At 42.5% G+C, this 18191-nt stretch overlaps 1 protein-coding gene across 1 annotated transcript; it reads right to left on the reverse strand.

Annotated features, from left to right (window-relative positions):
- Positions 1 to 354: 354 nt before the first annotated feature.
- On the reverse strand, positions 355 to 15193 carry LOC124020188 (zinc finger protein 239-like). Its single transcript, XM_046335520.1, has 4 exons — positions 14896 to 15193; positions 14609 to 14648; positions 4900 to 5470; positions 355 to 1094 (listed from the first exon to the last, which is right to left on the reverse strand). Exons 3-4 carry the CDS (start codon positions 5204 to 5206, stop codon positions 355 to 357), a joined length of 1047 nt encoding a protein of 348 aa, XP_046191476.1. The 5' UTR covers positions 5207 to 5470; positions 14609 to 14648; positions 14896 to 15193.
- Positions 15194 to 18191: the final 2998 nt, after the last annotated feature.

Raw genomic sequence — 18191 nt, forward strand, 5'->3', positions numbered from 1 at the left:
TTTTTAAAAAGTAGGCAGCAACTAAGGATTCTAGCATCGAACCAAGTTGATTTTACGTGACATGAACAAAAACACTACTTTTCAGTCAAAAACTTAAGTCAGAACACAGCTTCTTCATTCTCTCATGTGCTTTCAGGCACCATAACCGGGTAAAACTCTTTCCACACCGGGAACAGTGGTATGGCTTCTCTCCCGTGTGTGTCCTCTCGTGCTCTTTTAGGCTCCCTAACTGGGTAAAACTCTTTCCACAATGAGAGCACAATGGTTTTTCGCCTGTGTGTATTTTTTCATGAGCTTTCAAGTGACAACGCTGGATAAATCTCTTTCCACACTGAGAGCATTTGAAAGGCCTCTCTACAGAGTGTGTTCTCTCATGTTTTTCAGGTCCCATGGTGATAAAAACACGTTGTCACACTGGGAGCATTGATACGGCTTCTCTACAGCGTGTGATCTTTTATGTCTTTTTAAGTTCCCTAAATGGGTAAAACTCTTTCCACACAGGGAGCAATAGTAAGGCTTCACTCCTGTGTGTGTCCTCTCCTGCTCTTTCAGTTGCCCTGGCCAGCTAAAACTCTTGCCACACTGGGAACAGAGGTATGGCTTCTCCCCTGTGTGTGTTCTCTTATGTGACTTCAGGGCTCCTGATGAAACATATCTATTTTTACACTGGGAGCAGTGGTAGGGCTTCTCCCCTGTATGTGTCATTTCATGCATTTTCAGTTTCATTAACTGGATAAAACCTTTTCCACATTGGGAGCAGTAATAAGACTTCTCCCCTGTGTGCGTTCTCTTGTGTTCTTTCAGGTGGCTTGACCGGATAAAACTCTTTCCACACTGGGAGCAGTGATGAGGTTTTTCCCCTGTGTGTGTCCTCACATGTTCTTTTAGGTTCCAAAACCTTGTAAAACTCTTTCCACACTGGGAACATTGGTAGGGCTTCTCTCCTGTGTGTGTCCTGTCATGGTTTTTAAGGCTCCCTAACTTGGTCAAACTCTTTCCACACTGGGAAGAGTGGCGTCGTCTTGCTGGTTTGGACGTCTCTGGTTCTTCTGAAAGACACTTTTCGCTGTCAGAGTGAGAGTCTTGTCTCTCTCCTGCCAAAGACAAATAAATAGAGCATTTAGTTAAATACTAAACTGAAGACCCTAAAACAAACCTGAATTATACCTAGGGTTCAATCCAGACTCGGTCTCTCAAAATCCTGAGTTCAGTTTGAAGAACATTCTAGAACATCCTGGTTGGGTTCTGGAATGCGTGGCTATATTTGAAATGAACAGACTTCTTTTCAAAATAATTGTCAACGCATAGCCCAATGTTAAGGTGTGAGAGGTTCACTGTAGCTCCGCGTAATCTGTCTGTGGGAAGGAACAATGGCTGCTCTCAACACCAGACAACAGAAAGAGTTGGCCACGACTATCCAAGAGACTGTGCGTGAGGAAATTACCTCTCTGCCCTCCACTTGCAATTAAGACCGATAAATTAATCTCTTGCAGTGATCCACTTCTAAAGTGGATACCTACTAAGTCTCGCAATGATCTATTATTCCTACTGAGGTCTATTTAAAAATGTTGGTATCAATATTTAGACTTTGGTACTTTCTTTGCTTTCAGGCCCCTGGGGAAGGAGTGTTACGGGGGGGTCTCTGGTAATTTTTGGGGGAGGATGTAAGGGGGCTGAAAAGCTGGGGGGCTAGGTGGGGAGGGAAACATGGTTTCTGGCTGTGGAGGGAGGATGAGGGCGGGTGGGGACTGAGGGGGCTGTGGAGGGAGGATGAGGGCGGGTGGGGACCGAGGGGGTAATGGGTTGGTGGGGAGGGAAACATGGATGAGGGCGGGTGGGGGCTGTGGAGGGAGGATGAGGATAATGTCATGTTTATAGGCTGAACAGAGCTCTATAATAATAGATCATGTCATGTTTATAGGCTGAGCAGAGCTCTATAATAATAGATAATGTCATGTTTACAGGCTGAGCAGAGCTCTATAATAATAGATAATGTCATGTTTATAGGCTGAACAGAGCTCTATAATAATAGATAATGTCATGTTTACAGGCTGAGCAGAGCTCTATAATAATAGATAATGTCATGTTTACAGGCTGAGCAGAGCTCTATAATAGATAATGTCATGTTTATAGGCTGAGCAGAGCTCTATAATAATAGATAATGTCATGTTTACAGGCTGAGCAGAGCTCTATAATAGATAATGTCATGTTTATAGGCTGAGCAGAGCTCTATTATAATAGATAATGTCATGTTTATAGATAATGTTGTTTAGCAGAGAGCTCTATGATAATAGATAATGTCATGTTTATAGGCTGAGCAGAGCTCTATAATAATAGATAATGTCATGTTTACAGGCTGAGCAGAGCTCTATAATAGATATAATAATGTTTATAGGCTGGACAGAGCTATATAATAGATAATGTCATGTTTATAGGCAGAGCAGAGCATGTTTATAGGCTGGGCAGAGCTCCATGATAATAGATAATGTCATGTTTATAGGCAGATGCTGAGCTCCATGATAATAGCAGAGCTCTATAATAATAGATAATGTCATGTTTATAGGCTGGGCAGAGCTCTATGATAATAGATAATGTCATGTTTACAGGCTGAGCAGAGCTCCATGATAATAGATAATGTCATGTTTATAGGTCATGTTTAGCAGAGCTCTATAATAGATAATGTCATGTTTATAGGCTGATAATGCAGAGCTCTATAATAATAGATAATGTCATGTTTACAGGCTGATAGATAATGTCATGTTTATAGGCTGGGCAGAGCTCCATGATAATAGATAATGTCATGTTTATAGGCTGGGCAGAGCTCTATGATAATAGATAATGTCATGTTTATAGGCTGGGCAGAGCTCTATGATAATAGATAATGTCATGTTTATAGGCTGGGCAGAGCTCTATGATAATAGATAATGTCATGTTTATAGGCTGAGCAGAGCTCTATAATAATAGATAATGTCATGTTTATAGGCTGAGCAGAGCTCTATGATAATAGATAATGTCATGTTTATAGGCTGAGCAGAGCTCTATAATAGATAATGTCATGATAATGATAATGTCATGTTTATAGGCTGGGCAGAGCTCCATGATAATAGATAATGTCATGTTTATAGGCTGGGCAGAGCTCCAGGCTGGGCATCCATGATATAGATAATGTCATGTTTATAGGCTGGGCAGAGCTCCATGATAATAGATAATGTCATGTTTATAGGCTGGGCAGAGCTCCATGATAATAGATAATGTCATGTTTATAGGCTGGGCAGAGCTCCATGATAATAGATAATGTCATGTTTATAGGCTGGGCAGAGCTCTATGATAATAGATAATGTCATGTTTATAGGCTGGGCAGAGCTCTATGATAATAGATAATGTCATGTTTATAGGCTGGGCAGAGCTCCATGATAATAGATAATGTCATGTTTATAGGCTGGGCAGAGCTCCATGATAATAGATAATGTCATGTTTATAGGCTGGGCAGAGCTCTATGATAATAGATAATGTTATGTTTATAGGCTGGGCAGAGCTCCATGATGATAGATAATGTCATGTTTATAGGCTGGGCAGAGCTCCATGATAATAGATAATGTCATGTTTATAGGCTGGGCAGAGCTCCATGATAATAGATAATGTCATGTTTATAGGCTGGGCAGAGCTCCATGATAATAGATAATGTCATGTTTATAGGCTGGGCAGAGCTCCATGATAATAGATAATGTCATGTTTATAGGCTGGGCAGAGCTCCATGATAATAGATAATGTCATGTTTATAGGCTGGGCAGAGCTCCATGATAATAGATAATGTCATGTTTATAGGCTGGGCAGAGCTCCATGATAATAGATAATGTCATGTTTATAGGCTGGGCAGAGCTCTATGATAATAGATAATGTCATGTTTATAGGCTGGGCAGAGCTCCATGATAATAGATAATGTCATGTTTACAGGCTGGGCAGAGCTCTATGATAATAGATAATGTCATGTTTATAGGCTGGGCAGAGCTCCATGATAATAGATAATGTCATGTTTATAGGCTGGGCAGAGCTCTATGATAATAGATAATGTCATGTTTATAGGCTGGGCAGAGCTCCATGATAATAGATAATGTCATGTTTATAGGCTGGGCAGAGCTCTATGATAATAGATAATGTCATGTTTATAGGCTGGGCAGAGCTCCATGATAATAGATAATGTCATGTTTATAGGCTGGGCAGAGCTCCATGATAATAGATAATGTCATGTTTATAGGCTGGGCAGAGCTCTATGATAATAGATAATGTCATGTTTATAGGCTGGGCAGAGCTCCATGATAATAGATAATGTCATGTTTATAGGCTGGGCAGAGCTCTATGATAATAGATAATGTCATGTTTATAGGCTGGGCAGAGCTCCATGATAATAGATAATGTTATGTTTATAGGCTGGGCAGAGCTCCATGATAATAGATAATGTCATGTTTATAGGCTGGGCAGAGCTCCATGATAATAGATAATGTGGACTAATGTCATTGGATGCATTCGATCCATTGTTTCCGTTTTGTTAGTGGCCCACTGTTTAATGGTGTACACGTCTTACATCGTCCAGATTAATAATTCCCACAGTAGAGAACGTATTTTATAGGCTCGAGCTTCAGTGGAATGCCCCTTAATAACCACACATTGATTTATAGCCCACAGTAGATAGAACTGGTGTTATCAGATCTCTTCTCACTGGAATGATCTCCATTCTCACTGGTTTAACCAGATCTCCATTCTCACTGGTGTTAATCAGATCTCCATTCTCACTGGTGTTAATCAGATCTCCATTCTCACTGGTGTTAATCAGATCTCCATTCTCACTGGTGTTAATCAGATCTCCATTCTCACTGGTGTTAATCAGATCTCCATTCTCACTGGTGTTAATCAGATTTCCATTCTTCTCTTCTTCCTCCTCCATAACTGTGACAGTAATCTCCTCCTCTTTCCCCTTTTCAACTGCATCCTCCTCCTCTTTCACCCTGAACGCGTCTTCCTCTTCTTCAACAGTAACATCCACCTCTTTCACTGAAACGTCTTCCTCTTTCACTGTAACAGCCTCACCCTCTACTTCCTTTTTAACCGTGATAGCCTCATCTTCCTTCTCCTCTTTCACTGGACCATCTTTCTCCGTCCAGCAGTCCTCCTCTTCTTTAGCAGGTGGAGAGTAGGATAGTGAACTCATGGTCGGGAACGTTAGACTATCCTAGTGCTAACTAAAACAGCTAGCTAGCTGACAACGTAAATATTAAAGTAACTAGTAAACAGTGTGTTTAAAACACTGAGGTTAATATACACACAAATGGTCTAAATATGACCGGTTTTATGTTTGCTAGCGAACAACCGATGTGGTTTAATCAGTAGCCCTGTCGTCCTTGTTGAAGAAGTGTCCCGTCCACTAGATTATACGTCACGCAACGAGCATCAGCTGAAAGACTCCCATCGCCATCTGTTGACCGGAGTGGGTACCGCAGTTAATAAGGAAAATATTCACCACATTGTTTATACTGGCTAAAATATCAAATGAACTGATATGTTTTCTCTTACTTCCTACAAGTAATACTTTCCTTCACACACATATAGAAGCTGAATATAAAATACATATCTCTTACTTCCTACAGGTAATACTTTCCTTCACACATATATAGAAGCTGAATATAAAATACATATCTCTTAAAACAGAAATTCCTACAAAAAGTAATATTTCTCCTTTGTTTCCTTCACACATATATAGAAGCTGAATATAAAATAGCAGAGGGATCTCTTCCACTTCAACTACAGGTAATAGACAGAGCTTCACACATATATAGAAGCTGAATATAAAATATCCACATCACAAAGTGACAGCAAGTGTTGGTTCCGTGTTTCATGAGCTGAAATAAAAGATATCGAAATGTTCCATATGCACCCAAAAAGCTGAACATTTCTCCTTTGTTAACAAAACAGAAGGAGCTGATTGTGGACTTCAGGAGACAGCAGAGGGAGCACGCCCCCATCCACATCAACAGGACAGGAGACAGCAGAGGGAGCACGCCCCCATCCACATCAACGGGACAGGAGACAGCAGACGGAGCACGCCCCCATCCACATCAAGGACAGGAGACAGCAGAGGGAGCAGCAGACAGGAGACAGCAGAGGGAGCACGCCCCATCCACATCAACGGGACAGGAGACAGCAGAGGGAGCACGCCCCCATCCACATCAACAGGACAGGAGACAGCAGAGGGAGCACGCCCCCATCCACATCAACAGGACAGGAGACAGCAGAGGGAGCACGCCCCCATCCACATCGACAGGACAGGAGACAGCAGAGGGAGCACGCCCCCATCCACATCAACAGGACAGGAGACAGCAGAGGGAGCACGCCCCCATCCACATCAACAGGACAGGAGACAGCAGAGGGAGCACGCCCCCATCCACATCAACAGGACAGGAGACAGCAGAGGGAGCACGCCCCCATCCACATCAACAGGACAGGAGACAGCAGAGGGAGCACGCCCCCATCCACATCAACAGGACAGGAGACAGCAGAGGGAGCACGCCCCCATCCACATCGACAGGACAGGAGACAGCAGAGGGAGCACGCCCTGTTCTATCATGGGCCTCTCAGATCTAAGGCTGAACAATGTTCTATCATGGGCCTCTCAGATCCATAGGCTGAACAATGTTCTATCATGGGCCTCTCAGATCCATAGGCTGTACAATGTTCTATCATGGGCCTCTCAGATCCATAGGCTGTACAATGTTCTATCATGGACCTCTCAGATCCATAGGCTGAACAATGTTCTATCATGGACCTCTCAGATCCATAGGCTGTACAATGTTCTATCATGGGCCTCTCAGATCCATAGGCTGAACAATGTTCTATCATGGACCTCTCAGAACCATAGGCTGAACAATGTTCTATCATGGACCTCTCAGATCCATAGGCTGAACAATGTTCTATCATGGACCTCTCAGATCCATAGGCTGTACAATGTTCTATGAAGTCTAATACATCCACAGTGCGATGTCATCTGATTACATTTTTTGGGGGGAGTAAATTAACAAAGTATTGTCTTTTGTTGTATTTATACAACATTCCAAACATAATCTGGTCCAATTCTGGAGTGATTCCACTCTATGAATTTGTTTGCTTCCGTTTCAAATGCGGGACTTTTATTTTGAAGGCAAAACAGCAAATTCTACTATTGAGCAAAGCGCTGCGACATTGATCAACCAATGGTGTGTTAGTTACCACAGACAGACAGACAGACATTGGCTTGACACCACCTCATTATCATATTGGTGTGTTAGTTACCACAGACAGACAGACAGACATTGGCTTGACACCACCTCATTATCATATTGGTGTGTTAGTTACCACAGACAGACAGACAGACATTGGCTTGACACCACCTCATTATCATATTGGTGTGTTAGTTACCACTGACAGACAGACAGACATTGGCTTGACACCACCTCATTACCTCATTATCATATTGGTGTGTTAGAAACCACAGACAGACAGACAGACATTGGCTTGACACCACCTCATTATCATATTGGTGTGTTAGTTACCACAGACAGACAGACAGACATTGGCTTGACACCACCTCATTATCATATTGGTGTGTTAGTTACCACAGACAGACAGACAGACATTGGCTTCACACCACCTCATTATCATATTGGTGTGTTAGTTACCACAGACAGACAGACAGACATTGGCTTGACACCACCTCATTATCATATTGGTGTGTTAGTTACCACAGACAGACAGACATTGGCTTGACACCACCTCATTATCATATTGGTGTGTTAGTTAGATTACCACAGACAGACAGACAGACATTGGCTTGACACCACCTCATTACCTCATTATCATATTGGTGTGTTAGAAACCACAGACAGACAGACAGACATTGGCTTGACACCACCTCATTATCATATTGGTGTGTTAGTTACCACAGACAGACAGACAGACATTGGCTTGACACCACCTCATTATCATATTGGTGTGTTAGTTACCACAGACAGACAGACAGACATTGGCTTCACACCACCTCATTATCATATTGGTGTGTTAGTTACCACAGACAGACAGACAGACATTGGCTTGACACCACCTCATTATCATATTGGTGTGTTAGTTACCACAGACAGACAGACATTGGCTTGACACCACCTCATTATCATATTGGTGTGTTAGTTACCACAGACAGACAGACAGACATTGGCTTGACACCACCTCATTATCATATTGGTGTGTTAGTTACCACAGACAGACAGACAGACATTGGCTTGACACCACCTCATTATCATATTGGTGTGTTAGTTACCACAGACAGACAGACAGACATTGGCTTGACACCACCTCATTATCATATTGGTGTGTTAGTTACCACAGACAGACAGACAGACATTGGCTTGACACCACCTCATTATCATATTGGTGTGTTAGTTACCACAGACAGACAGACAGACATTGGCTTGACACCACCTCATTACCTCATTATCATATTGGTGTGTTAGTTACCACAGACAGACAGACAGACATTGGCTTGACACCACCTCATTACCTCATTATCATATCGGTGTGTTAGTTACCACAGACAGACAGACATTGGTTTCACACCACCTCATTACCTCATTATCATATTGGTGTGTTAGTTACCACAGACAGACATTGGCTTGACACCACCTCATTATCATATTGGTGTGTTAGTTACCACAGACACACAGACAGACATTGGCTTGACACCACCTCATTATCATATTGGTGTGTTAGTTACCACAGACAGACAGACAGACAGACATTTACTTGACACCACCTCATTATCATATTGGTGTGTTAGAAACCACAGACAGACAGACAGACATTTACTTGACACCACCTCATTACCTCATTATCATATTGGTGTGTTAGAAACCACAGACAGACAGACAGACATTGGCTTCACACCACCTCATTATCATATTATAATAATAATAATAATATATGCCATTTAGCAGACGCTTTTATCCAAAGCGACTTACAGTCATGTGTGCATACATTCTACGTATGGGTGGTCCACAGATCGAACCCACTACCCTGGCGTTACAAGCGCCATGCTCTACCAACTGAGCTACAGAAGGACCGTTTTGGTGTGTTAGTTACCACAGACAGACAGACATTGGCTTGACACCACCTCATTACCTCATTATCATATTGGTGTGTTAGTTACCACAGACAGACAGACAGACATTGGCTTGACACCACCTCATTATCATATTGGTGTGTTAGTTACCACAGACAGACAGACAGACATTGGCTTGACACCACCTCATTATCATATTGGTGTGTTAGTTACCACAGACACACAGACAGACATTGGCTTGACACCACCTCATTATCATATTGGTGTGTTAGTTACCACAGACACACAGACAGACATTGGCTTGACACCACCTCATTATCATATTGGTGTGTTAGTTACCACAGACAGACAGACAGACATTTACTTGACACCACCTCATTATCATATTGGTGTGTTAGAAACCACAGACAGACAGACAGACATTTACTTGACACCACCTCATTACCTCATTATCATATTGGTGTGTTAGAAACCACAGACACACAGACAGACATTGGCTTCACACCACCTCATTATCATATTGGTGTGTTAGTTACCACTGACAGACAGACAGACATTGGCTTGACACCACCTCATTACCTCATTATCATATTGGTGTGTTAGTTACCACTGACAGACAGACAGACATTGGCTTCACACCACCTCATTATCATATTGGTGTGTTAGTTACCACAGACAGACAGACATTGGCTTGACACCACCTCATTACCTCATTATCATATTGGTGTGTTAGTTACCACAGACAGACAGACATTGGCTTCACACCACCTCATTATCATATTGGTGTGTTAGTTACCACAGACAGACAGACAGACATTGGCTTGACACCACCTCATTACCTCATTATCATATTGGTGTGTTAGTTACCACAGACAGACAGACAGACATTGGCTTGACACCACCTCATTATCATATTGGTGTGTTAGTTACCACAGACAGACAGACAGACATTGGCTTGACACCACCTCATTATCATATTGGTGTGTTAGTTACCACAGACAGACAGACATTGGCTTGACACCACCTCATTATCATATTGGTGTGTTAGTTACCACAGACACACAGACAGACATTGGCTTGACACCACCCCATTATCATATTGGTGTGTTAGTTACCACAGACAGACAGACAGACATTGGCTTGACACCACCTCATTATCATATTGGTGTGTTAGTTACCACAGACAGACATTGGCTTGACACCACTTCATTACCTCATTATCATATTGGAGGAAGAAACACAGACATTAATAAATATATCAGATGAATAACATTTATTGGAGATTGAAGAATTAGATAATAGATAATTACGGCAGGTTTTGTCCTCGTGATTCACAATTGATTATTTTGATTCACCAGAATCCTAACTAATACAAATGAATGAAGTGAATCATTTGTTTGCAAAAAACAAAACAAGAAGAAAACAGTTTAAATGAATTGTCAAAAAAAAGTGAATAAACTTTGCATGGCCTTAACCGGCAAGTGTCGGTGGAAAGTTTTTGGGACATGACGAAAACATGAATAAATGCTAACAGCTAAACAGTTAACTAGCATGAATAAATGCTAACAGCTAAACAGTTAACTAGCATGAATAAATGCTAACAGCTAAACAGTTAACTAGCATGAATAAATGCTAACAGCTAAACAGTTAACTAGCATGAATAAATGCTAACAGCTAAACAGTTAACTAGCATGAATAAATGCTAACAGCACTTGAGGCCCACTCCACAGTGCTACTGTCTCTCTCCCCTTGAGGCCCACTCCACAGTGCTACTGTCTCTCTCCCCTTGAGGCCCACTCCACAGTGCTACTGTCTCTCTCCCCTTGAGGCCCACTCCACAGTGCTACTGTCTCCCTCCACTTGAGGCCCACTCCACAGTGCTACTGTCTCTCTCCCCTTGAGGCCCACTCCACAGTGCTACTGTCTCTCTCCCCTTGAGGCCCACTCCACAGTGCTACTGTCTCTCTCCCCTTGAGGCCCACTCCACAGTGCTACTGTCTCTCTCCACTTGAGGCCCACTCCACAGTGCTACTGTCTCTCTCCCCTTGAGGCCCACTCCACAGTGCTACTGTCTCTCTCCCCTTGAGGCCCACTCCACAGTGCTACTGTCTCTCTCCCCTTGAGGCCCACTCCACAGTGCTACTGTCTCTCTCCCCTTGAGGCCCACTCCACAGTGCTACTGTCTCTCTCCCCTTGAGGCCCACTCCACAGTGCTACTGTCTCTCTCCACTTGAGGCCCACTCCACAGTGCTACTGTCTCTCTCCACTTGAGGCCCACTCCACAGTGCTACTGTCTCTCTCCCCTTGAGGCCCACTCCACAGTGCTACTGTCTCTCTCCCCTTGAGGCCCACTCCACAGTGCTACTGTCTCTCTCCCCTTGAGGCCCACTCCACAGTGCTACTGTCTCCCTCCACTTGAGGCCCACTCCACAGTGCTACTGTCTCTCTCCCCTTGAGGCCCACTCCACAGTGCTACTGTCTCTCTCCCCTTGAGGCCCACTCCACAGTGCTACTGTCTCTCTCCCCTTGAGGCCCACTCCACAGTGCTACTGTCTCTCTCCACTTGAGGCCCACTCCACAGTGCTACTGTCTCTCTCCCCTTGAGGCCCACTCCACAGTGCTACTGTCTCTCTCCCCTTGAGGCCCACTCCACAGTGCTACTGTCTCTCTCCCCTTGAGGCCCACTCCACAGTGCTACTGTCTCTCTCCCCTTGAGGCCCACTCCACAGTGCTACTGTCTCTCTCCCCTTGAGGCCCACTCCACAGTGCTACTGTCTCTCTCCACTTGAGGCCCACTCCACAGTGCTACTGTCTCTCTCCACTTGAGGCCCACTCCACAGTGCTACTGTCTCTCTCCCCTTGAGGCCCACTCCACAGTGCTACTGTCTCTCTCCCCTTGAGGCCCACTCCACAGTGCTACTGTCTCTCTCCCCTTGAGGCCCACTCCACAGTGCTACTGTCTCTCTCCCCTTGAGGCCCACTCCACAGTGCTACTGTCTCTCTCCCCTTGAGGCCCACTCCACAGTGCTACTGTCTCTCTCCACTTGAGGCCCAATCCACAGTGCTACTGTCTCTCTCCACTTGAGGCCCACTCCACAGTGCTACTGTCTCTCTCCCCTTGAGGCCCACTCCACAGTGCTACTGTCTCTCTCCCCTTGTATGTGCAGGTGATGCGGTCACACAGCATTAAAGTATTCTGATCCTGGTTGTTATGGTGATTTGTATGTGATTGAAATATTTACAAACTATGCCTAAATAAATGGCTAACAGAAGTTAAATTAATTTCCATTGACTTTTTGAAAAACACTTTTTTGAAAACACAACAACAACAAAAAAATCATGACTTTTCCCAGATTCCCGAAAAAGTGTGGGAGCACTGTGTGTTATGAGAAAAATCTCTTTTCACACTGGGAGCATTGGAAATGCTGATCTCCTGTGTGTACTCGTGTGTTTTTAGTGTGCTTAACCTGGTAAAACCCTTTTCCACACTGAGAGCATTGGAACGTTTTTTCTCCTGTGTGTGTTGTCATGTGATCTTTCAGATGTGATGACTGGATGAATCTCTTTCCACACTGAGAGCATTGGAACGGCCTCTCTACTAAATGGGTTCTTTCATTTCAACCCTAAAACCGTTTCTAATCTCCCTAATCTTTCTAATCTACTCTTGTATTAGAAAGGTACAAGTGGTGAAACCCCTATTGTTTTTAATTAGTTCAACTTGTCTTTCTAAAGCCTAAAGACCCCTTCTAATCTCCCTAATCTTTCTAATCTTTCTAATCTACTCTTGTATTAGAAAGGTACAGGTGGTGAAACCCCTATTGTTGTTAATTAGTTCAACTTGTCTTGTAAAGACCGTTTCTAATCTCCCGAATCTTTCTAATCTACTCTTGTATTAGAAAGGTACAAGTGGTGAAACCCCCCAAAAAACAGAATCACCTGGAAGAAGGAAGGACAACAATATGACACCCCGGCCCGAACTGCCACGAGTATTCGGCCAGTAGTCATCTTCTTGTCCTTCATTTGTTTGCCCAGATCTTCTATCCTTGATATCCTTCAACCCTGATAATATAATAATAATAACCCTGATCTTCTTCTTCTCTCTCTCTGCATCAACAACTGCCTGTCTACTTCTAACGTGGTGCAGAGAGTACAGAGGTTTCTAGTTGTTCTTAATGATTTCATCTTGGTAAAGGCCACTATGAATAATATGGATAACTGTAGTTTGAGTACTTTAATCAACTTAAATCTGAAGAAAAAAACATTTATGCTCAGGTTTATTGATTATTAGGTGATAAACACAATCTCCATGTGTTTCAATGCAAACTGGGCTTAATTGGAACAGCAAGGTATAAAAAAAATACAGAATAGCAAAAATGTACTTCAAATATTTGGAAACCATTGGGTATAAATATACACTATATATTACAACATTATGCAAAGTTAGTATTGATCATAAAGTTAGTATTGATCATAAAGTTAGTATTGATCGTATTGAACAATATTTATTTATTTTGATTTCCATTTTGTATAGCTTTGTTGCTACTGTACTTCAGGACAAGTCTCTGAATGTCCTTGAGTGGCCCAGCCAGAGCCCAGACTTGAGCCCGATCTAACATCTCTGAATGTCCTTGAGTGGCCCAGCCAGAGCCCAGACTTGAGCCCGATCTAACATCTCTGAAAAGACATGAAAATAACTGTGCAGCAACGCTGCCCCATCCAACCTGACAGAGCCTGATAGGATCTGCAGAGAAGAATGGGAGAAACTCCCCAAATACAGGTGTGCCAAGCTTGTAGCGTCAAACCCAAGAAGACTGGAGGCTGTAATCGCTGCCAAAAGGTGCTTCAACAAAGTACTGAGTAAAAGATCTGAATCCTTATGTAATGTGATATTTCCTGTTTTTTTATTTATTTATATACATGACCTCAAATTAAAATAAAACAGTTCTTGATTTGTCATTATTGGGTATTGTGATGTCATTATTGGGTATTGTGATGTCATTATGGGGTATTGTGTGTAGATTAAAGGAAAAAAATAAGTTAAGCAATTTTATAACAAGGATGTAAGAGTTAGTTGAACTAAGTTAATTCAGCATGTATCAGTTATATTCTCCAATAAACAATAGCTAGGCCTATATATTGTCACGTTCTGACCTTTATTTCCTGTGTTTTGTATTTAGTTAGTATGGTCAGGGCGTGAGTTGGGTGGGCAGTCTATGTTTGTTTTTCTATGTTTTGGGTATTTCTATGTTTCAGCCTAGTATGGTTCTCAATCAGAGGCAGGTGTCATTAGTTGTCTCTGATTGAGAATCATACTTAGGTAGCCTGGGTTTCACTGTGTGTTTGTGGGTGATTGTTTCTGTCTCTGTGATTGCACCAGATAGGACTGTTTTGAGTTTTCACATTTATTGTTTTTTGTAGTCAGTTGTTCATGTGTACCTTAACGTATTAAAAGGAACCATGGACACTTACCACGCCGCGTATTGGTCCTCTGATCCGTTTCGCCTCTCCTCTTCGGAAGAAGAGGAGGAAATTCATTACATATATTATTAATTTAATTTATATAGCTAGGCCTATATATTATATTATTAATTTAAAAAGTCAACAAATGCATGTACCAATGGCAGATTGCCCTTGAACAATTTCTACAGTCCTGAATAACCTATTGAAGTATAGCACTTCAGTAGAACGCCTATTTAAAACAACATATTACTTCACAAGTGCAACGTTTGTGTCCCTGTTTTTAAGACAATACTCACCGGTGCTATACCGATCTTCAGTCTCCTCTTCCTCTCCTTCCTCCTCCTCTTTCACTCCCAGAATGTCTTCCTCCTCTTTTACTGAGATAGCCTCCTCTTCCTCCTTCACTCTAAAAGGTTCTTCCTCTAATTTCATTACAATATCCTCTTCTTCTTTCAATGTGATAGCCTCTTTCTCCTTTTTCATTATCGAAGCTTCTACCTCCTCCTCTTCCACTGTGACAGCCTCTATCTCCTCCTCCTCTTCCACTGTGACAGCCTGTATCCCCTCTTCCTCTTCCACTGTGACAGCCTCTATCTCCTCCTCCTCTTCCACTGTGACAGCCTCTATCTCCTCCTCCTCTTCCACTGTGACAGCCTGTATCCCCTCTTCCACTGTGACAGCCTCTATCTCCTCCTCCTCTTCCACTGTGACAGCCTCTATCTCCTCCTCCTCTTCCACTGTGACAGCCTCTATCTCCTCCTCCTCTTCCACTGTGACAGCCTCTATCTCCTCCTCCTCTTCCACTGTGACAGCCTCTATCTCCTCCTCCTCTTCCACTGTGACTTTCTCCGGCCAACACATCGCCTCTTCTTTAGCTGGGGGCGAGTAGCTTAAAGAGCTCATGGTTGTGGATGCTAGCTAGTTAGCATTAGCGACTAGCCGAGTGCTAGGCTCAGAACAAGTTTGCAAATGTAACAAGTACATTACGTTAAAGTTAACCAGTAGATACCTCAACAGAACTGTTTTTAAAACAACGATATTAATATTCACAAAAGTGGTCTAAAGAGCTTAAATGTTTCGGTTGCATGTTGGCTAGCAAGCTACCGAGGTGTTTTAAACAGTAGCTGTGTTGTGGTTCTTGAGCGTCTTGTCCACTAGATTATACGTCACGCAAGAAGCATCACCTGAAAGACTCACGTCGTCATCTGCTGCCTGGAGTTTAATTAAGCAATTTGACAGCGATTATGGCTGTGAGTCTTTATGGGAAAATCTCTAAGAGCTCGTTGTCCATTTTTTTTTTACATTCTTCAAGCTCTGTCAAATTGGTTGTTAATCATTGCTAATGAACCATTTCCAGGCATTGCCATAGATTTTCAAGTAGATTTAAGTCAAACCTGTAATCGGTCAATCAGGAACACTCACTGTCTTCTTAGTAAGCAACCCCAGTGTAGATTTGGCCTTGTGTTTTAGGTTGTTGTCCTGTTGATATGTGAATTCATCTCCCAGTGGCTGGTGGAAAGCAGACTGAACCAGGTTTTCCTCTAGGATTTTGCCTGTGTTTAGCTCCATTCAGTTCATTTTTTTTATTCTGAAAAACTCTCTAGTCCTTAACGCTTACAAGCATACCCATAACATGATGCAGCCACCACTATGATTGAAAATATGTAGAGTGGTACTCAGATTTACCTCGAACATAACACTTTGTATTCAGGACAAAAAGTGAATTGCTTTGCCACATGTTTTGCAGTATTACTTTAGTGGCTTGTTGCAAATAGGATGTGTGTTTTGGAATATTTATAAATATTTAAAATATTTGTATTCTGTACAGACTTCCTTCTTTTCACTCTGCCAATTAGGTGAGTATTGTAGAGCAACTACATTGTCATTGATCCATCCTCAGTTATCCTATCACAGCTATAAAACAGATACAAAGTTTTAAAGTCACCATTGGCCTCATGGTGAAATCCCTGAGCGGTTTCCTTCCTCTCCAGCAACTGAGTTAGGAAGGATGCCAGTATCTTTTGTAGTGACTGGGTGTATTGATACAATGAGTTAGGAAGGATGCCTGTATCTTTGTAGTGACTGGGTGTATTGATACAATGAGTTAGGAAGGACGCCTGTATCTATGTAGTGACTGGGTGTATCGATACACCGAGTTAGGAAGGAAGCCTGTATCTATGTAGTGACTGGGTGTATCGATACACCGAGTTAGGAAGGAAGCCTGTATCTTTTGTAGTGACTGGGTGTATTGATACACTGAGTTAGGAAGGACGCCTGTATCTATGTAGTGACTGGGTGTATTGATACACTGAGTTAGGAAGGAAGCCTGTATCTTTTGTAGTGACTGGGTGTATTGATACAATGAGTTAGGAAGGAAGCCTGTATCTATGTAGTGACTGGGTGTATCGATACACTGAGTTAGGAAGGAAGCCTGTATCTTTGTAGTGACTGGGTGTATTGATACACTGAGTTAGGAAGGAAGCCTGTATCTATGTAGTGACTGGGTGTATTGATACACTGAGTTAGGAAGGAAGCCTGTATCTTTGTAGTGACTGGGTGTATCGATACACCGAGTTAGGAAGGAAGCCTGTATCTTTTGTAGTGACTGGGTGTATTGATACACTGAGTTAGGAAGGAAGCCTGTATCTATGTAGTGACTGGGTGTATTGATACACTGAGTTAGGAAGGAAGCCTGTATCTATGTAGTGACTGGGTGTATTGATACACTGAGTTAGGAAGGAAGCCTGTATCTATGTAGTGACTGGGTGTATTGATACACTGAGTTAGGAAGGAAGCCTGTATCTATGTAATGACTGGGTGTATTGATACACTGAGTTAGGAAGGAAGCCTGTATCTATGTAGTGACTGGGTGTTGTATTGATACACTGAGTTAGGAAGGAAGCCTGTATCTATGTAGTGACTGGGTGTATTGATACACTGAGTTAGGAAGGAAGCCTGTATCTTTGTAGTGACTGGGTGTATTGATACAATGAGTTAGGAAGGAAGCCTGTATCTATGTAGTGACTGGGTGTATTGATACACTGAGTTAGGAAGGAAGCCTGTATCTATGTAGTGACTGGGTGTATTGATACACTGAGTTAGGAAGGAAGCCTGTATCTATGTAGTGACTGGGTGTATTGATACACTGAGTTAGGAAGGAAGCCTGTATCTTTGTAGTGACTGGGTGTATTGATACACTGAGTTAGGAAGGAAGCCTGTATCTTTGTAGTGACTGGGTGTATTGATACACTGAGTTAGGAAGGACGCCTGCATCTTTGTAGTGACTGGGTGTATTGATACACTGAGTTAGGAAGGAAGCCTTGTATCTATGTAGTGACTGGGTGTATTGATACACTGAGTTAGTAATATAGTGGTTCTGAGAATATTGAAGCATTGTATCAACATAGTGGTTCTGAGAATATTGAAACATTGTATCAACATAGTGGTTCTGAGAATATTGAAACATTGTATCAACATAGTGGTTCTGAGAATATTGAGGCATTGTATCAACATAGTGGTTCTGAGAATATTGAAGCATTGTATCAACATAGTGGTTCTGAGAATATTGAAACATTGTATCAACATAGTGGTT

The sequence above is a fragment of the Oncorhynchus gorbuscha genome, unplaced genomic scaffold (genome assembly GCF_021184085.1).
Source record: "Oncorhynchus gorbuscha isolate QuinsamMale2020 ecotype Even-year unplaced genomic scaffold, OgorEven_v1.0 Un_scaffold_766, whole genome shotgun sequence".
In the NCBI taxonomy this organism is placed as follows: domain Eukaryota; kingdom Metazoa; phylum Chordata; class Actinopteri; order Salmoniformes; family Salmonidae; genus Oncorhynchus; species Oncorhynchus gorbuscha.